The sequence below is a fragment of the Neltuma alba genome, unplaced genomic scaffold (assembly GCF_004799145.2).
Source record: "Neltuma alba isolate B1F8T4 unplaced genomic scaffold, ASM479914v2 tig00012255_pilon, whole genome shotgun sequence".
Lineage (NCBI taxonomy): Eukaryota > Viridiplantae > Streptophyta > Magnoliopsida > Fabales > Fabaceae > Neltuma > Neltuma alba.
In genome coordinates this window covers 65,830-91,853 of record NW_021636781.1, presented here as the reverse complement: position 1 = coordinate 91,853, position 26,024 = coordinate 65,830, and the positions used below count along the sequence as shown (strand labels likewise).

Below are 26,024 nucleotides of genomic sequence, written 5' to 3'. Positions count from 1 at the left end.
AAACCCTAATTCATATGTTTATCAATTGTTTTTTAGATTAACCCTGTTAATATTTTTTTAATAATAATTAAGTAGGAGAGGGAGGGAGGCAGAGAGAATTAAAGAAGATACTTACAGTATTATTTTAAAGAAAAAAATATCATAAACTAATTTAACTAACATTTCTAATCTACCCAAACAATTGCACCCATATCTTTACATTCATGAATTGCAATTTTGTTTGGCTGGTTTTTATTATAAAAACTTTTAGAAGGAACTGATAATTTTTATTATAAATTACTAAACGAGTCATTAATTATTTTTTTAAAAACCAGTCCTCACAAAGTTTAATAGAAGTTTTTTGTTCATTTCATTACTTTCCTCTAATCCCAATTTTTTTATATGATTTTAAATATGAGTAAAATGGTTCTTTTTTTTTTAAAATGAAATTATGCCTTATGCTCAATCTTTTCATGTTTCTAACCCAACAATTTTTAGAATATATATTTTGTGCCGAACCTTCATGAAATTGAAATCTGCTGGGGCCGTACCTATAATGTAACCTAGCGAACTCGTGCGCCCACAGCCCCACACAATACCCAGCAATCAGCACAGCAACAAAATAGCAGAGAGAAAAGTTTGTGTGCGTATAACTTATGGAAACTGGACAGAGAAAAAAGGGGGGGGGGGTTTTAATGTTTTAATTTAATGGTTGAGAGTACATGGGTAAATATAGAGAGAGAAAGGAAGAGAAAATTAAAAAAAGAAGTGAGAGGGTAGGATCAATAGTAGGAGTGTTGCGGGCTTAGCTGGACTGGGCGGGATAACCGGAGGTCAAACCCACCTTAGGACCCAACCGGAGCCGGATTCACTGTTACACTCTGCTGCTCTCCCATTTCTGCTTCTTCCTCGTTGATCGCTCTCCCATCTTCAATTTTTATTATGATTTACAGATTATGGTATAGGATTTTCAACTTTTCACCACTTCAAGTTTCTTCCTTTTTTTTTGGCCTTTTGTTTTTCCCCCTCTGGGTTGGTGAGTCTTCTGGGCGCGGGTGGTTGTTGGAGGGGTTTGAGAAGAAGTAGAAGCAAGCTGCCTGCGAGTGATAGTTCGCAGATAATCCATTGTTTTCACATTTCACTTTTCTCCCTCAAATTGTAATTTTCATTGCTACTATAGTATTGTCTCAGTTTTCTCAAAATTTGAAATTTCCCTTTCCCTCTGTCTTCCGTCCACTGAAGAAAGAGAAAAGAGACGAGGCCCAGAAAGCGATACCCATTTGTTTTTTCTTTATCAGAGATTTGAAGAATCAAAGCTTCTGATTGAGGTAAGAGTTGTTTATTTTTTTTAATGGGTTATTTTTCTCATTAGAATAAAATGTTAAAGCAAGTATTTTTAAGAGGGAGATAAACGTGTTCTTTTGCAGTGGGTGTCTCTAATTGTGATTATTACAGAAATATATATGCATTAACACACGCATATTTGAGAGGAAGATGGGAATGCTTGGATCTTCGGGTCAGCCCTCATAAGAGACATGGTGGATCGGCGAAGCCTAGTGTCTGTTGGGTTCTTATTCTCGTTGCTGTTTCAGTTCACATTTGAACAGATTGTGCCATTGAGTTCAAACATAGAGCAAGCTGCACTCTTTGACCTTAGATCGTCTCTGGGCTTGAGGAGCAAGGAATGGCCGAGAAAAGTCGACCCTTGCTCTCTCTGGAAGGGCATCACGTGCGAGAATGGTCGAGTCATTGGGATCAATATTTCTGGCTTTAGAAGAACCCGTCTTGGGAAGCTAAACCCGCAATTTTCAGTCCAAGCCTTAGCCAATTTCACTCTCTTGCAGTCTTTCAATGCCTCCAATTTTCTGCTTCCTGGTTCTATTCCTGACTGGTTTGGCCTACAGCTCTCATCTCTGAAAGTGCTTGATCTTCGGTCTTGCTCTGTTAATGGTGCTATTCCTTCCAGTCTAGGGAATTTAACGAACCTCACTAGTCTGTATTTATCTGATAATAGTATTACTGGGATAATCCCTGATAGTCTGGGTCAACTACTAAGCCTTTCAGTTCTTAACTTTTCGAGAAATCGTATTTCTGGAACCATTCCAGCATCGTTTGTCTCTCTTGGGAATCTTTCCTCTATTGACATTTCCACCAATTCTTTGTCTGGTTCAATTCCTCCTGGCATTGGGGCCCTCACAAGGTTACAGTACTTGAATCTTTCCGGTAACAGTTTAATGGCTTCGATACCCTCTCAGCTGGGAAATTTAAGTAGCCTGGTTGACCTTGATCTTAGTTTTAATTATTTGACCGGTGGGGTGCCTCCAGAATTAAGAGGGCTGAGGAGCTTGCAGAGAATGATACTAAGCAACAACACGCTTGATGGACCTTTGTCAGAGAACTTGTTTCCTACTTTGTCACAGTTGCAGGTTGTTGTGCTGAGACAAAACAATTTCACTGGTGATCTGCCTGCTGCACTGTGGTCTCTGCCGAGATTGAGCTATCTCGATCTGTCTGGTAACAATTTCACTGGTATGCTTCCAAATTCTAGTTCAATCAGAACACGACTGCTGCTATGCTTAACATTTCCAATAATATGTTTTATGGAAGCCTTAATCCTAATATCAGAAGGTTCAGAGTCATTGACCTGTCAAGCAATTATTTTGAGGGAAGATTCTAGATTTCATGCTAATGTATCTCTAAACACCAACTGCCTCCAAAACGTTTCAAATCAGAGGACGGCTGGAGAATGTGCGTTGTTTTATGCTAAGAGGGGCCTCACTTTTGACAATTTTGGACGCCCAAATTCAACTGGACCTCCTGCAACAGAAAGCTCTCGGAAGAGCAATAGATATAAGATTATATTGGCTGGAGTCTTGGGTGGATTTGGTTTGCTTGTTATTTTGTTGTTGCTATTGTTCTTGTTCCTTCTTTGTACTCGTAAGAGGCGTAATTCAAATCAAAGAGGAAATGGTGTGGGCCCTGCTCCTCCTGGGAGCAGTCCTCCAGCTCCTGGCATGTCAATCAATTTCATAAATGTGGGAGATTCATTTACAATACAGCAGCTGCTTCAGGCTACAGGTGATTTCAATGATGCAAATCTTATCAAACATGGCCACTCTGGGGATCTCTTCAATGGTGTTTTGGAAAGTGGCATACCTGTAGTCATTAAAAGGGTTGATGCGCGTGCAACTAAAAAAGATACTTTCCTAGTGGAATTGGACTTTTTCAGTAAGATTTCTCATACTAGATTTGTTCCTCTGCTGGGTCATTGCTTAGAAAATGAGAATGAGAAGTTCCTTGTTTATAAACATATGCCAAATGGGGACTTGTCAAATAGTCTCTATTACAAGAAATCTACATCTGAAGATGGTACTTTGCAGTCATTGGACTGGATAACAAGGTTGAAAATTGCTATTGGAGCTGCGGAGGCCCTATCTTATCTTCATCATGAGTGTAATCCACCCTTTGTTCATAGGTATTTCTGACCTGCCTCTTGCTTGATTCTGAAAACATTTCTTCTTTACAACTTCTTTTTCAACATGATTGTTTTTCCCCCCTTCTATTTACTGTTTGCTGTGACGGCATAATTTGTGTCATGACTCTGGAACTGGCAACTCTCAAAAGCTGCAGTTATTAGGAGTAGGCCTTAAATTGTTTCAGTCTCTGACACACTCTTTTATGTGAACACCCTTTGAACTTGGAGCGTGGGCAAAATATTCAACCACCATATTTAATACTCCAATTTAATTGTGAATAATGGAGGCAGCTGGGATTGAATCTTGACATTTTTGTCATAGGGCTTTGATAATTTGTTATAAATTAATTTATCTGAAAAGGTTTAGTTGTTAGGTACTTAGGTGTAATTCCTGGAATGGATTTTACATCCAACAGAAGTCCTTGTTGGGATCATATTGAAGAATAACAACAATGAAGTTACTGATAGGTAGGGAGTTTTTGGTCATATCACAAATTGGCAAAAAATTGGTTTTTTGGTTTCCAATGATGCTATCGCGCATCTGATTAATTATTACTAAATATGCTATGTTCTGTAGTGAAAATGTTGCCTTGTAAATGGATTGCACCACTAAAATTATGTGTCCTTCAACTTTAAATGATTGGACCAAATGAGAGGGAAATCGGAAACAAGTTCACAGTGGGTACATTCTTTGCAACTTGTTTATTTTCAACCATCAAGACCCTGCTTGTCATGACTTTTTCATGCCTTTACATGTTAAAATAAGCTGAATGGTGTGCTGGCAGTAACAGTTCTATCCTTTTGTTATTGCAGAGATATTCAAGCAAGCAGTATACTTCTAGATGATAAATATGAAGTTCGGTTGGGTAGTCTAAGTGAAGTCTGCACCCAAGAAGGGGATAGTCATCAAAGCAAAATTACGAGGTTGCTAAGGTTGCCCCAGTAAGTACTCCTCGTTCTATTCAATGAATCTCATGAACATTATGTCTGACTAGTATCAATTTAAAATATGTATGCACTGTATTTCCTTTGTTTTATATTTTCGCCTTTTTGGCTTTTTACGTGGAAATATTGATGCATCTGATTGAAGTTATTATCCACTTTTGATCTTATTTAGAAATGTCATTGTGTCTTTTGAATTTTCTGATAATGGATGTTGCTAAATTTTGGTTGGGAGTGATGGATTTATTACAATTTTCTGAACTACTTTTTTACTGTATGCTATGAATTACTTATTGATTCTGTTATGTAATTATAATTATAAATAAGAAATACTTAAATATGATATAAATAGGGTTTAAATAAATATTATTAGGATTTAGATAGTATTTAATTATATTAGTAGGATTTGGATAGATTAGGATATCTAGATAATATTTAGATAATATTAGGATATTTTATCTATTAGGGCTTTTGCTTATAAATAAGTATTTGCCATTCTTTGTATCTCAGTTTTGCGCTGTGATTAGAAAATTATTCAGTTTCTCTTGATCCTCTACTCTTCTCTAATTCTTCTCTTTTTCTATTACTCCTTTTCCTTTCTCTTTCCTCTTTCTCTCTCCTATTTCTTTACTTTTCATAACAGATTCCAATAGTTAGATTTATACCTGGTCATCGTAACTCCCTTAGTGACATGGTTTCCTTGACATTTTGGGTTTAAACTTTGAACCATCTGTATGAGGTGAAGTTCCTTGTTTTGGGACATGAGAAGGTGAATCCTTCAAAACCTCCAAGATCTATGCTAACTGCTGTCAGTTAACCCTAAAACTTGTGCAAAGTGCTATTTGTGTTCTGTCTTGCCCTGGAATATAATTGGAAAGACGTTTTCCTGCCAAATAGTACTTAACCCTTGCTGAGTTTATATCTTTTGTCTTCTTTCTCATTTTCCACATGTAATTTATTTTTTCCTGGTGCTGTTGCACACGAGTTTTTAACAAGTTTCGTTACAATACTTGCTGGTGCTTTCCAGTTTTGTTTTTTCTTGGTAAATTCATTTATCTCATTTGTGATTTGTCATTTTAATTTGCAGGTCCTCTGATCCAGGCACATCTGGTAAGTAGAAATTCACAAGTTTATTTGGTGATGTAGATTCGTAGCCAATTCTTTGCCTTGATCGGATGCCTGATTATTTACCTGATTAGAACTTATATTAATTCACTTTGCTTTGTTTTATTTGTCCAGTTTCTCATTTTACTTCTGACTTAAGTAAAAACAGCTATATTGTTGTGCTTAACTGTCCCATATTTAATTCACACTGTCCTGCTTTAAAGACATCAGGTTGTGCTTTTGAAGTCAGCAACGAAACAAACAAACAATTTGACGTAGCAGATGAAACATTCGTTTAAGAATTACTTGAGAGCTATAAATTTATCATTTTATACCATTTGAAATTTGTTTCTGTTGCTTCTCCACTGACAGAAATTTTCCAATCTGTCTTTTGTTACAAAAGTCTTGTTTACTTTGTAAACAGGTTCATCTACATCAAATTGTGCCTATGATGTTTATTGCTTTGGTAAAATATTGCTTGAGTTGGTGACTGGGAAGATGGGAATCAGTGCGTCCAGTGATGCTGAATTTAAGGAATGGTTGGATCAGATGCTGCCGTACATTAGTATTTATGACAAGGAGCTTGTCGCAAAAATCGTGGATCCTTCTCTGGTTGTAGATGAGGATTTCTTAGAGGAAGTGTGGGCTATTGCTATTGTTGCAAGGTCTTGCCTAAATCCTAAACCTTCAAGACGACCCCCCATGCGATATGTTCTCAAGGCTTTAGAAAACCCCTTTAAAGTTGTGAGGGAAGAAGGTGCCGGTTCTTCACGGCTTAGAACAACCTCTTCTAGAGGCTCTTGGAATGCTGCTTTGTTTGGTAGTTGGCGTCAGAGTTCATCTGATGTAACGGCAATCCCAGCAGCTTCTGGTACCAAAGTGGAAGGAGGGAGTAGTTTGAAGCATTCTGGAACTACCGGCTCACAGGGTAGTGGCCACAATGGCGGTGGTTCATCATCCCGGAGGCGACATTCAAACGAAATATTCCCAGAGCCATCTAACATACAGGACATAGAGAGGCCAGATCAGTAATAGCTGAAGGGTCAAAGACTCATGACTCAGCAGGGTTTCTGGTCTGGTTTGCTGGTCCAAGGATGCCTGTCTGCCATCTCATTCTTTTTTGTTGGAATCGGCACATGTTGTAAATTTCTGCGGATAAAGTGAGGTTTAAATTACTTTAACATGATGTCTTTTGAGGCGGGGGGGTTGTCTTGTTTTCTTTCAGTGGGTCAGGTGCAAAAGTAGGGAGAGCAAGAAGGCCAAGTGCAGTTGGATTCTCTTTAACTGCTTATTCTGGGTAGAGGAGTTCACAACCCCCCCCCCCCCCGGGGGGTAATTGATTCTTTCTTTTTCTTAGTTTTTTCTTATTTTTTCCCCAAAGCTTCTTACTTTGTGCCCCAGTTCTCTCATGGAGTGTAAATTTGAATGATCAGATTTCTTCATTCAGATCAGATTTGTCATTGTGGGAGGCAAAGAAAAGGAAAGCATGATGAGAAATGAGAAAGAAAATAATTTATACTGATTGTTTTGGCCCTGGATCCATTAGTTGGCTAAATGTTATTAAGAGCAATGACTATTTACTTATTTCTGAATTCTGACATCTCAAAGCGTTTAACTGGTCTTTAACGTTTCAACTGCCATTTAGTGGGAGAACACGTAGACTAATGAATCGTGGTGGTAACGGAGGGAAAAAAAACTATTCTGGCAGTTTGGCAGTTAAAAAACAAAAGGCATACACAGAAGGTCCCACCGAGATTTGAACTCGGGTTACTGGATTCAGAGTCCAATGTCCTAACCACTAGACCATGGGACCATTACTGGGAGGTGCGGCGTTATTTAAAATAATTAACAATATTCACTAACCAGAAACTATGTTTTCCCTTGGCGAACGACGTCGTATGTGTTCAGTGGAAGTTTATGGTAGGGTTTAAGCCGCGCTTTCGATCCCTCACTGACGACGGACCAGACCTTTCCCGAAGCAGCAATGGCTTCTTTGTGTAGATCAGCATCGAGGCTGACCTCAAGGTCCATCATAAGTCGTTCCAAAATCCTCACCCAGAACCCCTCTCTCCTTTGTCTCATTCGTCTCTCTTCTCTTCGTCTTTAACATCGGCCGTTCCCCGCGCTTCTAGGTACACCCACCTCAAATTGAACCTCAAACTTGAGCTTGCTTCTGCATTCCACTTTATCTGCTCCTCTCTATTATTAGTTTTCGAAGAGAACGGTGCATAGTGTGTTTGTGTGAGCGTGTGTGTGTGTCTATATATATATATCTTCCATTTTGAAATTAACGAGTGCAAAACGATAGCAACACTGTAACAGTGCGATGTATTCACGCTGCACGTAGATTTTCATTTTTGCGGCAACAATTTTCGTTTCTTCTTTTGAATTTGGAATAATGGATTTTGAAGGATTTTGTCCGTAATGGGAAGCGTCGAGTCGATGATGCCTCTTCACAGTGCCATTGCAAATGCTAGACTTACTTCCAGCATCGCCGTCGATTCCAGCTGCTGGAGTTGGCTTTCTCGAGGTACTTCTTTCTTTCCTATGTGTTTTCTTGTTCTTTCTCCTGATTTTAATGTAATTTGACTCAATGCATGATTTCTCTTTCCATGATTTCTTATGCATTTATAAACACAATCTGTTCCTTTCATTCCATACATTTCATCCAAGCACACCTTAACCAGCCTTTTTTTTCCTTTTTTGAAAGCGGGTTGGTCCACACTAGTACTTTTTAGTTATCCATATACTAATCGACATGGGGCTATAACATTTTGATATGAGGACTTGGGAATCCAATTAAACAAATTTGCCATTACTTGTTTCCTGGTGAAATTGCCACCATCATCCTGCCTGCCGGTGTTATGCAGAGACCCATGCTTCTTTGCTGGTTTACATGAATCTCTCGTGGTGCATGGTACTTTCTAGGTGTAATATCATAACATCTGCGTATTCACCAGAGTCTAACCCTTCATATGTAGGAGTGAGCTACTTTGCTTACTTGTTCCCTGAACTAAAATAGGTATGCTTTGAGTGTTTTGATTGGATGTCTGGGTTATCAAGATTTTAAATTCAAGGATGCTTCTGTGTTGTGTTTTGAAGACTTTGTTTTGGCCCTGGAGACATCATCGAATCTGATCATCCGCTGCTCCATGATAATTACCCTTCTGATTTTTCTGTTTAGTCAAAACTCCCTTCTGCTTGTCTTCAATTTTGCTTCGGAAAGCGCTTCTTTAAAGCTTAGCACCTTAATCTTTTATCTTTACTTCTTCTGGTGATTGTAATGCATTTGTTCTATTGATTTATCTAGACTTTGCAGTTCCTCGGTGACAAAGATTAAAGGATTCGGTAATTTCAATCGTTTAGTTGGGTTGCATCTGAGTTTATGTTGGCTTACACGTTCACCTTCGCCCTCTTATCCAAAAGGCTCACATAATTGGGGTTCCCCACATGGCCTGGAGCATCACATCAGATTCAAATGTTTTGTTTTTCCTCCCATTCTGTGAACCTCTTATTGACCATCAAGGCATTATGATATAAAGTTAGGATCGCTGGCAGAACATATGTCCTGCAAAACAATGAGGAACTCCTTTTTTTCTATACGAGTTCATCTTTCAATGCATGACCCGTAAAGCTCTTCGAATTCTCTATTATGTGAATCGGTGGGCCAAGATATTAAGAAACGCCTCCATTTATTCAATTATTCATAGGTGTGTGATTTATTTTTCTTGGACGATATCATATAATGTGAATCAGTTGGTTTTGCTCGTATTTGATATATCACTGACAACTTTGCTGGGAAGTTGATATGGCTACTGAGAGTTGTCTGTTTGCTTTGGCAATTACATGTATGATGACGGCAGGCCGGGACGGTCAATTTTTGTGTGCAAAAACTTGGTGATAAAGTTTAACTCCGTAAAGAAAAATAAATCCGGTGAAGTATGCGACTCATGATTCGGAAGCAGAAATGGGAAAGGGTAGTATTGATACGGGGATGATCCTCTCTTTGCTTAAGCATTTCTTGCACTTGGTAATAATAATAAGACTAAAGTATATATTTGGTCCTTTAATTTTGTACAAATTTTAATTTAGTCTTTTAATTTTAAAAAATATATATTTGGTTCTTTAACACTAAAATCATTAGACTTTAATGATTATTTTTTGTAACAATAATAGATATTTTGAAAATTAAATTTAATATGTAGTATTCGAGAATATTTTATTAACATTTAAAATTTTAATGTTACATTTTTAAAAAAAAAATTAAGGATTAAAGAACTAAGAGTATATTTTTAAAATTAAGAGATCAAATTGAAACTTTGTATAAAGTTCAAGGACCAAATATATACTTTAGCCTAATAATAATTAACAAAGAAGATGAATTAGCAGCTTGAACACTTATAAAAGCTTTACCTCGTGTTTTTTTTTTTTTTTGGCAAACAATCATAAGTTTATACTAAAGAGAAAAATTAATCTTGTAATCCTTTAAACATTAACTCAGTTACGGTTTAGTTTCTCATTATTATTCCGTGTGACATAGTCACATCACTAATTACCGTTAGCAAGCCATGGTAAGTTATATATAACAAGGATTAATTTATTAATGAAAAAAATTTAATTTAATTTTTTTTTTGGATTAAGTCGAGAGACTAATAAGCTTTACATAGTCACCGAATGACGGAGAGAGAATAATACAAGGGCAACGTCAAAGGGCGACAAAGTCAAAGTTCTGGAGCTTGCTTATCACCTAAAAGATTGTTACTTCCCAATATGCACATCTTAAACTTCATGAACATTGATATACATGTGAAAAATGTTTGGCTAGAAGCGAAACAACAAAAAACCGTAAACATTTGCCTCATTTATGAGTGATCTGTTTCAAGGGTTGGGCTGCACGTCGAAACCAGGTGTTGAATGCAGTCACCAAGTGAGGGCAATCTTCAACATTTCGGGTTGAGAAGCTGAGGCATTGCTGCAACAGTTCTTGAGCATCTGACATAGGCAATGTAGAGATTATCCTCAAAAATGTTTCTTCCAGCTCCAGATACAATGATTTGTTAATGGGTAACATTGGTGCAACATTATCTTTGCATGTAACTAGAACAGGTAGCCAATCTTCAACTAGTTTTCTTCTCACCTGAGCCGAACAATCAAGTATACATAAGCAAGTTTTTTAGTAATGCCTAAATGAAAAATTGACCTGTAAAACAGTAATTCCTTTGGACATTGAAACACGTGAATGTGCAACAAAATATACAAGGCCAAAAACTATAATGGTCGATTTTGCACAATAACCTTTAATGGTAGAAGTCTCATAAGAATGGTCCTATAGAAACTAGAAATGCAAGTGAAACAAATGGTTAACATTCTCAATATTTAATTGCCCAATACTGTTACTTGAAATTGATTTCCAGCATTTCCAATTACTTCAAGAGTTACGTGCTAAGAATGTATACTTTTACGGGTTTTTCCCATTAAATACTAACAAAAATAAAGAGAGACATCCAATGCACTGCTTAGATAATAGTCAAGTTAATTCAAAACCAGAAGTAGATCCAGATCAGGAAGAACTCCCTTCATCCCATAGTCCTCTCAAGTCTCAATATGTGCAGAAGGTGATGCAAAGAACTACACAATCTTCACAACTCTGGACTTATCAACCATTCAGCTCAAAAACACATTGATAACAAAATATGAAATAAAAAAGACTCAAAGTAGCCCCACAAAGTTGTAGTGCATCTATGGCAGCTAAGTAAATCACATTAATAGCAATACTCATGTTCTTCCAATGACCAAGGAAGTGGAGACCTAAAGCGTAATGATCTCAGGCAGTTTTGACATCAAATGAACAGAGTTTAGGGCCTTTCACTCATTTACACAAGATCAAAAATTAAAGATATGTGTTTCTTCAACGAAATAAAACACATTAATAGTTAGGAAACCATGCCTACAGATTAACTTGCGTTTTTGAACTATTCATCTTTAGTCTCAGATATATCTCTGCATCACACGCATCAGTCTCCATCCTTTGATTTTTCACCAAAATTTTAAGTAAACTAAGCAATATTAAGAGTACCAATCCATTGATCGATGCCACCCGCAGTTGCAAGTTTATCATACATCCCAATGACGCCGCATAATAGATTGCGTTCAAAAGTAACTATATGTACTACCATCGGTAAACGAACCCATCATCTCTTTCAATTTTACTCAAGCGAAAATTCTACAAGCTCAGGATAGAGTGTGCTGAGCAAAATCTTCGAAAGTCTTCTTAAATTTGAAAAATGACAAGTCGGTACATGAGCATGTGATTCAACTATCAACATGTAGGGAGAAACTCAGAGGATCATTCGTTTAACCATTAACAAGTATCTGCTCGGATACACAGGTCTAATAACGAAAGGAAAAGCCCCACAAAGTTGTAGTGCATCTATGGCAGCTAAGTAATCACATTAATAGCAATACTCATGTTCTTCCAATGACCAAGGAAGTGGAGACCTAAAGCGTAATGATCTCAGGCAGTTTTGACATCAAATGAACAGAGTTTAGGGCCTTTCACTCATTTACACAAGATCAAAAATTAAAGATATGTGTTTCTTCAACGAAATAAAACACATTAATAGTTAGGAAACCATGCCTACAGATTAACTTGCGTTTTTGAACTATTCATCTTTAGTCTCAGATATATCTCTGCATCACACGCATCAGTCTCCATCCTTTGATTTTTCACCAAAAATTTTAAGTAAACTAAGCAATATTAAGAGTACCAATCCATTGATCGATGCCACCCGCAGTTGCAAGTTTATCATACATCCCAATGACGCCGCATAATAGATTGCGTTCAAAAGTAACTATATGTACTACCATCGGTAAACGAACCCATCATCTCTTTCAATTTTACTCAAGCGAAAATTCTACAAGCTCAGGATAGAGTGTGCTGAGCAAAATCTTCGAAAGTCTTCTTAAATTTGAAAAATGACAAGTCGGTACATGAGCATGTGATTCAACTATCAACATGTAGGGAGAAACTCAGAGGATCATTCGTTTAACCATTAAATAAGTATCTGCTCGGATACACAGGTCTAATAACGAAAGGAAAAGCACAGAATGGCGCTTAAAAAACATAAGGTCGCTAAAAATTGGCGACTTCCTATGGATGTTGGTTGCTCAATCTTAAAAATGGAGCACTTTGGCAGCACAGCCTTATGGCAGCGCATAAGCTAATAAGGTCAGGGAGTCATGTCAGTCAAAGACACAAAAACAAAGAATGGACCTAAATATAAAATATAAACAAGTTAATAAAAATCCTTGAAGCGAACACAATGATGAGATGCAGTGAGGTTCTTATTCCTGAAACTCTGCCGTGCAATAGATTCTTAGAATAGAGCAAGAGAGAAAATGTTAAAAGGTCGGGAAAAAAATATACCGGTCTAGTAGCCAAGATAGTGCCAGCGGCAACTGCATTTGCTAACTTGCAAGTGCACCGAAGCATGACAGCAGGGAGACCCGGCGCAATATTTCTCCAGGCATCATCCCGAAAAGCCCTCTGCAAATCAGCAGTGAACGCTGCCTGCTCACTCCATTCTTTGACGGCCGTATCAGCCACTCTCAGCTCGATCATTCTCTCCACCAACCACAGAAGATGCTTTCCATTTGTCATGGCTTTGTGCAAATTCAACCGCTGAATCGCCTCCGTTTCATTATGGTCCCCTCTAAAATCCGGACTGGAATACTCCTCCAAGGACTCTTTCACTGTCTTCAAGCTCATGTTAAATGCCTTCTCCAGCACCCGCTTGGCCGATTCCCTCGAAGAAAAATCCCTCAAAATCTTAGCAACAAAAGCCTTGACATAGGCCATGTTCTGATAATTGTGAATGGCCGAAAGTATCAAACCTTCAAGCATAACTTCACACGAATCCTCCCTTAACGGGGAAACCCTGGCAAGAAGCTCCTTTGATTCCTCCTCACTCAGAAAAGGGATCAAGTTCAAGACTCTCTCTCTTCCTCTTCCGTCCAAGGGACTGCCTCCAGGAAAGTAACGCATGAACGAATGCAATCCTCGAACAACAATTCGAGGGCAACTGCGAGGAGATCGAGAGCAGTGGATGCACTATCAATGGTATTAGCAAAATCATTAGTATAGAGCAATTCAAGCACCGTGAGATGGGACTGAATTGAACCAGGAGTAGAAGGAACACTAAGATTAAGTCTAAACAAGTTATCGGAGTCATCTGGTTTGGACTGGCCCATCCATCGGTCAGATAAGAGAGCAGAGAAGTAATTCGAACGGCGGAGTATGTCAGAGTGGAGGTAGACGGAGGTGGAGGGGGAATGGTCGACGGAGCGAGAATCGGAGGAAGATTCAGTCGACGAGGCGGTATCGACAAAGAGGCGCAGGATCACGTCGGCGGTAGAAGAGTCGTTAAAGAAGCTGTCACTGCCGCCGCCGGCACCAGTGGTGGTTGGGCTACGGCGTCGGGTTTGGGTAACTTCGGCGACGCTAATGTCGGAGAGCGATGTGTCGATGACTGCGATCGTGGACAAATGGCGGCTGCTGGAGGGCCCGGTGGCGCGGTGGCGCTTCTTGGGGCCGCCGATTGTCATTGTGCGGGTGAGACGAGAGATTCAAAGGCGAAGTAAATTAAATAAGGAAGAGAAATCTGGAAGGAAAAAAGATCAAGTGGGAAGGTTTCCTGGATTAAGGCCGGTATGAGATCAATGTTTGAGGGATAGGTAAGGCAGGGAAAGAGGTGAGCGAGAGTCGGATTCGGAGAGAAACGGGGACCGCGCTGTTTTTTGGTTTATATAATTTAAAAGACAAACTAACTAACGAAAACACGCATGTCCTTATTAATTATAATATAATTAACAAAATGTTTTGCAGTAAATAGCACTTCCTCCATCTCACTTTTAAGGAATTAAAAACAATATCATTGGACAATATATAAACGAAAAGAAAGTACGAACTTATGATCTATATCATACATAAAAATTGCTAAGTTGTATCTAAAAAATGTGAAATTATCTTAATCATTAAATGAGTATACAATTTTTTTTTTTAAAAAAGAAAAGTTCTGCTCATTAGTTACGTGGGTTGGCCTCTTCTTTTTTGTTGGGCCGGCTATATTAGCCTACCCTGAATGGGCCTGGCCCAGCCCTTCATTTGCGCCCTAAATGATCATTAGTCATGCCATTTTTTTTGGGGGGGTTACAATGTTATTCTTGTATTTAAACACATCAAAAGAATATAAAGTATCTGGACTAGATCTTTTTTGGACTAGGATTCAATTAATGCCTTGTTTTTCTTAAATGCATATCTTAATAAAAAAAATTTACATTGTACTTTTTAAAAATATTTATTCGGAAATAATTTTATGTTTAGAGTATTTCTCCTTCTCCTTCAAATTTCAACATGCCTTAGTTTTTTTTTTGTAAACAAAAATTTAGGTGAGTTGAGCCCTGAAAGTTTATTAAGAAAATTCGAGACCTTATGAATTGGGTATCAACTCTTTACTAATTAGATCATCTTTTATTGGCATGCTCTATTAGTATTTGCTTAAATGTTGCATGACTAAATATTATTTTAATAGGTTTTTTCAATTATAATCTTAACCCCAATCTCTTATTTTTAATACTTCCTATCAAACATAACTTATATGTTCCGTTTGTAAGTGTCCTGGGAAAAAAAAAAGTGCGATGAGCTAAGTGAGAATTACTGAAAAAGACTATTTAAAGTTAACTTAGCATAGCATTTGACCAGGAGCGCTTGCATATGATGTAAGTCACGCAACTCTTTCAACCCTTCAACATCAAAATTTGACTTGTTCTCAGTCATTTTAGAGTTAAGGATCGAGAATATGTAAAAAGAATTTTCAAATAACTACTAACGATTAATGATTAAAAATAAGAATTTTTTATGACGTTTTTTTTTTGAAAAATCAAATAACTATAAAATCACAAAACATGAGGTCTTGCTTTCTTCCAAAATAAAAGGACAAATAAAGTGCCAACCATGAAACTAAATCAAGGATGTTTCAAGAAACTTGCTTCTCTCGCCACTGAAAATGCGTACAATACATTTAACGTTACTATCCAAATCGTAGTTGGGTGTCACTTACATTTCAACCTCCAGTTTGGTCTTTGCCATCTTTTTACTTTTATACATTTAACGTTACTATCCAATGCGTACAATACATTATTTTCCTTCCCAAAAATCTTCCTTATGCCTCATGCAATATCAATACGCATACAATTAAATACACGTAAAGACATACTCCTCCGGTCCTAAATCACTATAAGGGTATTATATTTAGGGCCAGAAAAGTATTATTGATATTCCATAATTATAAATAGAATAATTCATTTAAAACTCAGTATATTCTTCTATAGATCTTATATTTTCACGTTGATCTTTATATACTGATATGATAACAAAAATAAGTATATATTTATATATGTAAATTAATTTTATTATTAAACAATATATTATAAAATTTAAGTGTAGTTTTTAGTATCATCTTCTGGTACCAAACCCGGAAAAGGACAACCCAACTCTCGCTTTTGTTTTATTGGCAAGGATAAAAAAAAAAAACTCACTTTGATCTCTTTTTCTTTTTCTTTTTCTTTCTTTTTTTTATTTTTTCCGTCGAAACGATGACACCCACCGGCGCTCTTTCTCCCTCACTTGGCTCTCTTCTTTCAGAATTCAGACGTCCTTTCTCTCCCATGCTTCGCTCTTCCAAACTCCAAACATTTTCTTACCATTTTCTCATCAACCAAACACTCCCCATGCCACTTTTCTAGCTCTCTTCTCCACTAGTCTCAACCCATGTCAACCATCTCCGACCATTCCTCCACCAACTTTGTTCTGCATGAACTGAACAAGACCACTCCTTTTCTGGGTTTACAACTTTACATCGTTATTTGTGTTTTTCTCTTCATCTTCGTCTTTCTGGTGCTTCTGATCTTCCTCTGCATTCGCCGGGATCGAAGCTCCACCAAACCCAGTACGCTAGCCAGCCAAAGCTCCGGCGTGATTCCGTTGGTGTCGAAGGAGATCGTGGAGGTCGAAGCCTTGGATCTTCTTGGTATTGAAGAAGAGAAAAAGCTCAAGCCAGGTCGTGATCTAAGGAGGAAGCAGGCGGAAGACGAGGAGATCAATGTTGGATTTCGGAGAGGGAAACAGAGGAACGATGAGACTGATGCCGTGGACGGCCTGAAGATGGGGTGGGGCCGTTGGTACAGCTTAGAGGAGCTTAACCTTGCGACACGTGGATTTTCCGACGAGAATGTGATCGGAGAAGGAGGCTATGGAATTGTGTACAGAGGAGTTCTACAAGATGGCTCTGTTGTTGCTGTGAAGAAACTTCTAAACAACAAGTAGGTGAAATGTCAAATTTTTCTTCCCCCAGAAAATTATTTAGTATATTCCTATCGTTATATCGATCCAACAACTAAATTTTCAATTTTCCTCATCAAAATCCTTCTCTAAATTTGACAGTTTAAGCCTTTTTGGTCATAAATATGTTTGTGCATGTTTGTTTGTTTGGACTTTGCTGATATAAATACACAATTTTTAAGAGAAAATTTCAGATGATCCCGCTGTGTGTGTCACCTTCAGATTATGAAATAGGCTCTTGTTTTTGAAATTTAATTACAAGATTTTTAGTCTCCAACTGGAAAAGAAGATGGATTGACCAGTTGTGGATCTGGAATCTGCTTTGAGGGGTATAAGGAAAAGTGAAATTGGCCCCTTTGTTCTTCGTTTTGGCCTGCCTGTAGTTACTTTTCCATTTTTTACTTTCAACTTTGGTTTATTTTATTATACCATTTATAATTATAATTGCTTTATCCCAACTTTTGCTTTTTATGTGAAGTATCATCTTGATGTCTATGAAACTGATTAGTTCACTAAAAGAGGAAAAACTATTACTTTGGCCTTATTTGAATTTCATAGACTAATAACTTCATAACTTCATTTTCTTTTTAACAGAACAGTAAAGTGTAATAACTAATAAGTTGAGCATTGGATTATCTATCAAACACTGAAAGCCTTATAAGAATTCCTAAATGCAAAAGGATTGCTTCAAATTTGGAAATAAGGTTCTTTCCTCTCTATTTTCCTGTAAATAGGGGTCAAGCTGAGAAGGAGTTTAAGGTGGAGGTTGAAGCTATTGGAAAAGTAAAGCATAAGAATTTGGTGGGTTTAATAGGATATTGTGCAGAAGGTGCTCAAAGGTATTATTCTGTCCACTTTTTATTGATAAACTAAGTAGACCCAGTTTACAAAATATGAAACTAATTATTAACAGAACCTACTCCTAATTAAACATACTTATTTGTTCGTTCATAATTGGTTTGTCTACCATTTAGGATTCTTGTTTATGAATATGTTGAGAATGGAACCTTGGAGCAGTGGTTGCATGGTGAGGTAGGGCCTACCAGCCCATTAACATGGGATATACGTATGAGGATCGCCATAGGGACGGCAAAAGGGTTTGTGTTCTTTGAGGTTCTTGTCTCTAGAATTAAAATGCCCATCTTAACAGAATTGTTATCATGCCTCCCTGATTGTTCACTTTGGTGTCTGCTTTTACATAACGCGACAGGCTTGCCTATTTGCATGAGGGGTTAGAACCCAAAGTTGTGCACCGAGATGTGAAATCTAGTAACATTCTTCTGGATAAAAGATGGAATGCCAAGGTATCAGACTTTGGACTGGCCAAACTCTTGGGATCCGAGAAAAGCTACGTGTCTACACGCGTAATGGGGACATTTGGGTTGGTTATTTATTCAACTGAGTCATGAAGAAACCTGTAAGCATGTCAAATTAGGCTTATTCAGGCATGCATTATTTTCGCAGATATGTTTCGCCCGAGTATGCGAGCACGGGTATGCTTAATGAAGGTAATGATGTGTATAGTTTTGGAGTTCTGCTGATGGAGATAATCACCGGAAGAAGTCCCATTGATTATTCTAGATCGCCAGCTGAGGTGATTTCCAAATTTCTTTTGTTGAGTTCTTAGAGAAGCACTATGGAATTTTTAAACTCATTTTCATTTGATGTGCTTTCAGATGAACTTGGTCGACTGGTTCAAGGGAATGGTGGCGAGTCGTCGTGGCGATGAGCTAGTAGATCCTTCGATTGAGATTAAGCCCCCTCCGAGATCACTGAAGCGAGCTTTGCTGGTTTGTCTGCGCTGCATAGATATGGATGTCTGTAAGCGGCCAAAGATGAGTCAAATAGTTCATATGCTTGAGGCAGATGATTTTCCCTTCCGTTCTGTAAGTACTGAGCATTAATCTGCAATTTAGGAAGCAGATTTAAAGTATTACAACGAACTAGGTTCTTTTTCTGAAGCCAAGTACTGAAGTAATATTATAAGGAATCTTGATCATGTTATGGCAAGATTTGAGACTGACAGATTGTATTAACTTCAACTTCCTCAAATACTTAATTAGGTTCTTACTTGTTCTATAGGAACTTCGGACTGCTAGGGAGAGAGATCCTATGGCTTCTCATGCAGGTGTTTGCAGCAAAATTTCATATCCACTAAAGCATGGAGTGGAAGCGGTTGAGAGATCAAGATGGCGATGATTGCTGCTTGTAATATTTGCTGATATTATGCAGATTCTGAACATCTAAATTTCATAGCTTGCTTTAGAACTTTTAACACCATTTTGTGTTTGCTTTTGTATGGCCATCATCATGTGAAGATTTACTAGGTTCTGTAAAAAATGTAATGTACCTTCCATGTCATATAACTTGGATCTCCCCCTAAAATGATTTCAGATAAATTGATGAGAGAGATAAGCATATAATAGTGGGCCATTTTTTTGTTTGATGTTATCATTCAGCTAATCCGGTTTAGGTTCGTGGCTTTTCCTCCCGACAGAAGTGTCTCCTCTAGGACTTGAACTCGAGACCCAAAAGGATCACGTGAGCCTTACGTCATTAGACCACTTGACATATGGGTCCTACAAAATTGGAACTTGCTTCTTTTTTTTTTTGTATTTATCTCTCCCATCTCTTTATCTAAAAATTACTCAAGGGATCCAAATTGCGATATATACCCATTTGCATTTGAAGAAATTACAGTCATATTAATATTGTTAATGGATTAATATAGTGTTTAAGTATCTCATTTAATTGGACTTTAATATAGTTCATTTTTAATTTCTTATCTATGTACTCTTGTCGGTCGTAAATATAAGAGTTAATTGACTAATTTGAGTAGATTAAGGAAATAAGTTAAGTTATTTATTTGTAATAAATATGTGTTTTTTTCTAATAATATTCTTGCTAATCAAGTGTATTGGTTAAAACTACTATTACTAGAAAGATTACTTTGAAAAAATAGATAAATATAATAGATAAAGTGGATTGAAGTTTTATATTTATGACCAAAATAAAAGTCGAACAAGGTCTTATATTAAAGACTGAATGTAGTATTATACGGAATCCACCTAGTTTATTTATTTAAGAAATATTATTACTTTCGATCTTAAATATAAGAACTAATTTGTAGTACAAATTACCAAATTGCACATATTCACCGTACCTATACATAACTTCAGTTATTTTCCTTTTCTTTATTGGTAAAATAATTTCTCATCTATCTACTAACTTATTTTTTCTCAACATACTTTCTATTCTCCAATTACAATCCAGACAAAATAAAAATTTAATCACATCTTTGGTCACTTTTACTTTCACTAATTTTAACCTCATGTTTATTGACAATGTCCGGAACTGATCGCACAAGGAGAGCCAATATTCAATCGCAAAGTGACACGTGCATGTACACGCCGGCGCGCAAAGGGAGATTGAAAGCGCCAAAACCAACGGCTTTTCAATTTTCATCTTCACGCGACGTCGTCTCACCCAAATTTTTAATTATTAATTAATCTCAAAAAACGTAGTGCCTTAACGGCCAGCCAGGCCTCCCACCAGATTCAATTCCATTCTCATTTCACAGAAAGAGCGTGATAGAGGGATTTACCGGCTCTGAATCATGGAGGCGAAGCTCATAGGGAGGTTGGAATCTGCTGTGACGCGCTTAGAGTCTCTATTATCATCCCGAGCCGCTGCCCGACGGCGACGGCGACGCTGCTCTTTCTGATGATGGTGCGACAGCGGATTCGTCAATTGTTGCTTTCGATGATCTAATGACCCAGTATGTTGGTGGTTTAATCACAACCGCGGAGAAGATCGGTGGACAAGTCTTGGAGGTCGCAATGATTTTGCGGGAGGCTTTTGTTGTTCAGAAAGAACTTCTGATCAAGGTCAAGAGAATTCAGGTTGGCGCTTCCAGGACATTTCTATTCCCTTTTTTTTTTTTGGCCCCTCAATGGATTTATTCTTTCGTCGAAGTTATTGCCATATATTCTGCTTCTTCCGGCTTGGGTGAGGAAATATTATTAAGAGTTTGTTGATTTTGGTACGTAATAGCTGATTTATATGTCATTTGATGAATATGCAAGGCTTATTGCATCCTTAAGGACAACATTATTGTGATGAATATTATGGTAGTTCTTGCTAAGTACTTTGTTGGTAGTAGGTGTCTGTTTGAAATGAATAGCTTGGTAGCAAGCAAACTGATTGTAATGACGTGCTTAATCGGCATGGAATTCTTATGTGGATCCAAATATCATTGTTTCTATGATTTTTTCAAATTATGTAACATTTCTGCATGTTGGAGATGGAGATGCCATTCTTGTGGGACAAAAGAGAGCGGTCACGTAATTTGTGCGATTTTTATATCAGAACTTTAGTAAGTCCAATTGATAATCAATGCCCGGAATAATAATGAGGATCAATAGAGGGTGAAGCTAATTGTTGAAAGTAGTCAGAGAAACGTAGAATGACCTTTCGTAGACGCAGCCTCTGATTAAATGAATAATGTTTTCAGGTAGCTAAAATTCTGTAAAATGTAATTCCAAGACGTATTATGATCGACAGAAAAATTGAATTTCATAGTTCGTGCTTTGAGGGCATATATTCTTTGCAGTATAATCTCTTGCATATCTTAATTATGCAGAAACCAGACCCTGCTGGGTTGGCCGAATTTCTGAAACCGTTGAATGAAGTTATCTCAAAGGCTAGTGCAATGACAGAAGGAAAGAGATCTGATTTTTTTAACCATTTGAAGGCTGCTGTTGACAGTCTCTCAGCCCTAGCATGGATTGCATTTACTGGGAAGGGTTGTGGTTAGTGATGCCTCTTTTTTTCCTACATTGAGTTATTATTTTCCTTTTTATTATTGTTGTTGTTTGTTTTTTCAAGGTATGAGCATGCCCACTGCACACGTGGAGGAAAGTTGGCAAATGGCTGAGTTTTACAGCAACAAGGTACTCTTTTTTTTTTTTGACAGAACAAGGTACTTTCTATGCATGGCAGAAGCCCGGTGATTTATGTTCGTCGAAGTGCTGGTCCTCTCTTTTTATATAGAGGGGAAATGATAAAGGAGTTCATTTAAGTGAAATAGGTTTTGTTCTTTGATAATTTTAATGACCTTTTTCTTAATTTCTCATTGAAGGTTAATATATGCATGTTTATTGACTTGAAGAGCCAACAATTTATGTCAGCGTAATGCCTGAGAATGTAAATAAAAAGGATCAGCTGGGTCAGTGTTTAGTTGCATAGACAAATTAGGAGGGATTAAAATTCTGCAATTCCACTTACTTATGGTAATATCTACGGTACAGAATAAAGTGCGATGATTTTGCATGAATCTCCCGGGCTTTACATGCACTGTATATCTTCATGTTGCTGTTTCAAAAGCCATGAATACCTTATCCTCTTTTATTGTAAATCAGGTACTTGTAGAATATAGAAACAAAGACTCAAATCATGTTGAGTGGATCAAAGCTCTTAAAGAGCTATATCTTCCTGGTTTGAGGGATTACGTCAAGAGTTATTATCCTTTAGGTCCAGTATGGAGCCCAGCAGGACAAATGATTGCTCCATCAAAAGCTCCCGCACCTTGTGCGCCTGGACCCCCAAATCCACCTCCTGCTTCTCTCATTAGTTCTGAATCTTTTCAGGCTTCATCCTCTAAGCCAAAAGAGGGGATGTCTGCTGTTTTCCAAGAAATAAGCTCTGGGAATGTTACTGCGGGTGGGTTATTCTTCCTCTTCTAATTCCTGAATACCTTTTACAGCATAAAAACCAGAATATTTGTCTAATAGGTCTGAGAAAGGTAACGGATGATATGAAGACAAAGAATCGTGCAGATAGAACTGGAATTGTTGGTAGTTGTACTAGTGAAAAAGAAAATCGTGCGGTTTCAAATGCAACTTCTAAAACAAGTCCTCCGAAGTTTGAACTTCAAATGGGTCGCAAGTAGGTTTTTATATTATACATGCAATTGGATTTGAGTCTGTATGAAATGCAAGGTCATCAGGTTTTCAGTTGTCTAAGCCAACCATTCTCTTCTGCTGTAGGTGGGTTGTTGAAAATCAAATCGAAAAAAAAGACTTGGTAATTGGGGATTGTGATGCAAAACAGTCTGTGTACATTTATGGATGCAAAAATTCTGTTTTGCAGATCCAAGGTAGCAATAATCTTGTTACAAGCTTCTTTTCCTCCCCGGTTGGGAACTTGGTTTATAGAAATATGGTCTGTGGCTTTTAAACTTATCACTTGATAGAAAGGGTGCAAGTGGCTTGATGACTTCTAAACAATTTGCAGGGAAGATCAACAATATAACTGTTGACAAATGCACAAAGATGGGAGTTCTATTTAAGGTTAGTGCAAAGTAACAGTTGTTAGAATTTATTCACACTGAGGAAAACGGAAGCTCTTTTTTCTGTGTCTACAATGTAGGATGTGGTTGCAGCCTGTGAGATCGTAAATTGTAATGGGGTTGAGGTGCAGTGTCAGGTACCCCTACTCCCCCTTCATCTTCCTTTTCCTTCCATATCTTTCATTTATTCTGATCCGATATGCTGTATATGTATGATATGACATTACAATGCTTTCTACTACGATAGCTTTATTAGATGCAGAGGAGGGCTTGATCCTCAACGTTAATGAATAAAGAGGTGCACCCAATATCCCTTTTGTTGTAATTATGCTTGCTTTCACCTATATAGGGTTCAGCACCAACAATATCGGTGGACAACACTTCTGGCTGCCAGCTTTATCTGAGCAAAGATTCGTTAGAAGCATCCATATCTACAGCCAAGTCAAGTGAAATCAATGTGTTGGTACCTGGTTCCTCATCTGATGGTGATTGGGTATGTTTTTACTTTGCTGTTCTATTATTTGCTTGAAAGCAAGTGATTTTGAGTTTTCTGATGTTTAAATCGCATATCATGCTACTTGCAATTGCTAAAATCAAATCAATCATGCCCCCAAAGTTTTCGCTGCCACAAAGGCATAGAATAATTGAAGCACTAAAAAAAGGGATGTTGAAGAAAGGAAACTTTTTGAGGCGGGGTCACATAAGGGGCAGAGGCACAAATGCATGCACAAATTTAAATTGCATATCCACCGGAATGAGAGGAATGCAAGCGTTCCGATAAAAGGGACACGCTCAAGCTGTCCATTAGCATATGGTGGGTCTCAAAGAAACTAATTTGATTCTCTTATGATGAAAAGTAGTTCTAATGGTACGGGTTATTTAATCGATTTAATGAAAATGTAGCACAAATTATGGTTTTGTTGGAAGAAATGGTGTTAATTAAAAGCTTATGCTGCCACAATTAGCACTTAGCAATCTAATCGGCTTAGGTTAAATCGTCAAAATATTAAATCACTTAGGGGTCAATTAAAAGGAAAAAAAAATCCTTCAACGAAAACGTTCAAATTCATCAAGTCTATAGATTTTCTTAATTTCATTTATTTGTTTGCTTGCTTGCTTTTAATTTTAAAAAATAGAATGCAATATTGAAATGGGAATCTTATCATGATCTTTCAAATATTTGATAAAGATCAAGAATATTTATATCAAATTTAGGCACTTCAATTCAAGTTATCTTTTATCTTACTTGAGGCTCAAAATGCAAGATTCTCTCCATAGAGAGGATCCAAATTGGAAGCTTGACAAGCCTTGCCTTCCTATAAGCTAGAACTGTTGAACGGGGGATAAATTGTGCTGATGTAGTATTTTAGTGGAACAGTTTACCAAAAAGAAGATACTATTAGCGGAACATGGTATGCCAAGGAACATGAATTACCAATTCCGTTTCAGGTGGAGCATGCTTTGCCCCAACAGTACTTCCACCTGTACAAGGAAGGCCATTTTGTAACCACTCCAGCTTCCCACTCTGGAGCTTAGACAGATTATTCATTGTTTGACAATCTTGGAGTCCCCCGGATCGCTGGCTGTGTGGCTTCATTTAGTGGCCTATGACCCTAATCTTTATGCTTTTGTTTTCTTGGATTTCAATTACTGGAAACCCGAAGGTTTTATTTATGTGTAGGGTTTTTCTGTCAAAGTGGATCAATTCTGTCAACATGGGCACAGCTTCTTCTTTTTTCCTCTTGAGGTGTCTAATCTCTTCTCATGTTTTAAAAATATCTTGGTCCAAAACTTTTGGACGTTCAGTTAGATCTTTCTTTTCAAAAAATGCAACATTTTATAAATTTTGTATGAGTGCATCATATGTTGATTTGCAATGTATAGAATTTAAAGTCTCTTTACTTGCACATTTTCAAACAACATAATTTCCAACTCGTTAAGATTTGGGATGAATGACTTGTATGTTTCATACAGCGATTAAGGTAATTCTCACTTTTACATTTTCCCCCTTACATTTCTCACTTTCACAGTTTTACCATCTCAGAAGAATTGTATGACCAATCGATTGTTTAACTTATTGTTTTTTTAAAATGAAATGGGATTTCACCATGCAATAATAAAATATCTACTCCCAGTCACTCGCACCAATGCCTATGAGCAGCCGAATTTTTGTTGCGGTAGCTGTAGTTGATTTTTCACGTGCTTCTGAAAAAACTGGAATTAATTCACATAATAAATTGATAAAGAACGTAAATCTACCAACTTTGAATTGAGATTTAAAATTATTAAAAACACATTTTAATTACTTATAAATGGGATATTTCTTAGTTTAAATAAAAGGGCACTGTTTATGTGAGTGGGGATGAATGAGAGGATAAAGTAGTTGGACACCACTGTGGTTCGACGCTGAAGAAGGATAACCACTTTCTCATCTTTCCCTCACATTCTTGGAATAAATATTTAGTTTTTTTTTTACCAAAATCGTTTCTTTTGGGTTTCACGCGTAATTATCCATCGTGTTGACTTGACGATGACCACGTATGAAATTGGTGTGAGGTCTCGAGTCGTATTTTTTTACATACTAACGAATACACGTCTAACATTGCCCTTGTCTCTTTGCAACCATACTTCTGAAAACTTGTCTAAAATTCCCTTTTATTATGGTAAATTAGGAACTAGACGGAGTAGTTTCACTAATATATATATATATATATATATATATTATGATGTGTGTGTGTGTGTGTGGGTGGGTGGGTGATTCTTGTGGAATGCAAAAG

At 37.3% G+C, this 26,024-nt stretch overlaps 2 protein-coding genes, 1 non-coding gene and 3 pseudogenes across 3 annotated transcripts; 4 read left to right on the top strand and 2 right to left on the bottom strand.

The window, feature by feature from the left end:
* The first annotated feature begins 708 nt into the window (after nucleotides 1–708).
* On the top strand, nucleotides 709–6,705 carry LOC114725522 (probable LRR receptor-like serine/threonine-protein kinase At2g16250). Its single transcript, XM_028912043.1, is given in 7 exon segments — nucleotides 709–1,307; nucleotides 1,407–2,526; nucleotides 2,529–2,646; nucleotides 2,648–3,454; nucleotides 4,268–4,396; nucleotides 5,484–5,506; nucleotides 5,925–6,705. Coding segments are annotated over 6 exon segments (2,697 nt in total). The 5' UTR covers nucleotides 709–1,307; nucleotides 1,407–1,514; the 3' UTR covers nucleotides 6,533–6,705.
* A 536-nt stretch (nucleotides 6,706–7,241) lies between these two features.
* Nucleotides 7,242–7,313, bottom strand: TRNAQ-CUG (transfer RNA glutamine (anticodon CUG)). Its single transcript has one exon. It is a non-coding gene; the product is annotated as a tRNA-Gln (tRNA).
* A 143-nt stretch (nucleotides 7,314–7,456) lies between these two features.
* Nucleotides 7,457–9,278, top strand: LOC114725565 (uncharacterized; annotated as a pseudogene).
* A 990-nt stretch (nucleotides 9,279–10,268) lies between these two features.
* Nucleotides 10,269–14,220, bottom strand: LOC114725563 (BTB/POZ domain-containing protein At3g05675-like; annotated as a pseudogene).
* A 1,957-nt stretch (nucleotides 14,221–16,177) lies between these two features.
* On the top strand, nucleotides 16,178–19,392 carry LOC114725564 (probable receptor-like serine/threonine-protein kinase At4g34500). Its single transcript, XM_028912090.1, has 7 exons — nucleotides 16,178–16,879; nucleotides 17,633–17,737; nucleotides 17,873–17,995; nucleotides 18,109–18,279; nucleotides 18,363–18,492; nucleotides 18,575–18,784; nucleotides 18,981–19,392. Exons 1-7 carry the CDS (start codon nucleotides 16,329–16,331, stop codon nucleotides 19,095–19,097), a joined length of 1,407 nt encoding a protein of 468 aa, XP_028767923.1. The 5' UTR covers nucleotides 16,178–16,328; the 3' UTR covers nucleotides 19,098–19,392.
* Nucleotides 19,393–20,482: 1,090 nt separating this feature from the next.
* LOC114725576 (cyclase-associated protein 1-like) lies at nucleotides 20,483–25,148 on the top strand (annotated as a pseudogene).
* The last annotated feature ends 876 nt before the right edge of the window (nucleotides 25,149–26,024 follow it).

Excerpts from the sequence above, each read along its gene's own strand:
- LOC114725564 (XM_028912090.1), top strand. The coding sequence starts at position 16,329 with ATGTCAACCATCTCCGACCATTCCTCCACCAACTTTGTTCTGCATGAA. Across the intron at positions 17,996-18,108 it reads GCCATAGGGACGGCAAAAGG|GCTTGCCTATTTGCATGAGG; the intron begins GTTTGTGTTCTT and ends ATAACGCGACAG. Across the intron at positions 18,493-18,574 it reads ATTCTAGATCGCCAGCTGAG|ATGAACTTGGTCGACTGGTT; the intron begins GTGATTTCCAAA and ends ATGTGCTTTCAG.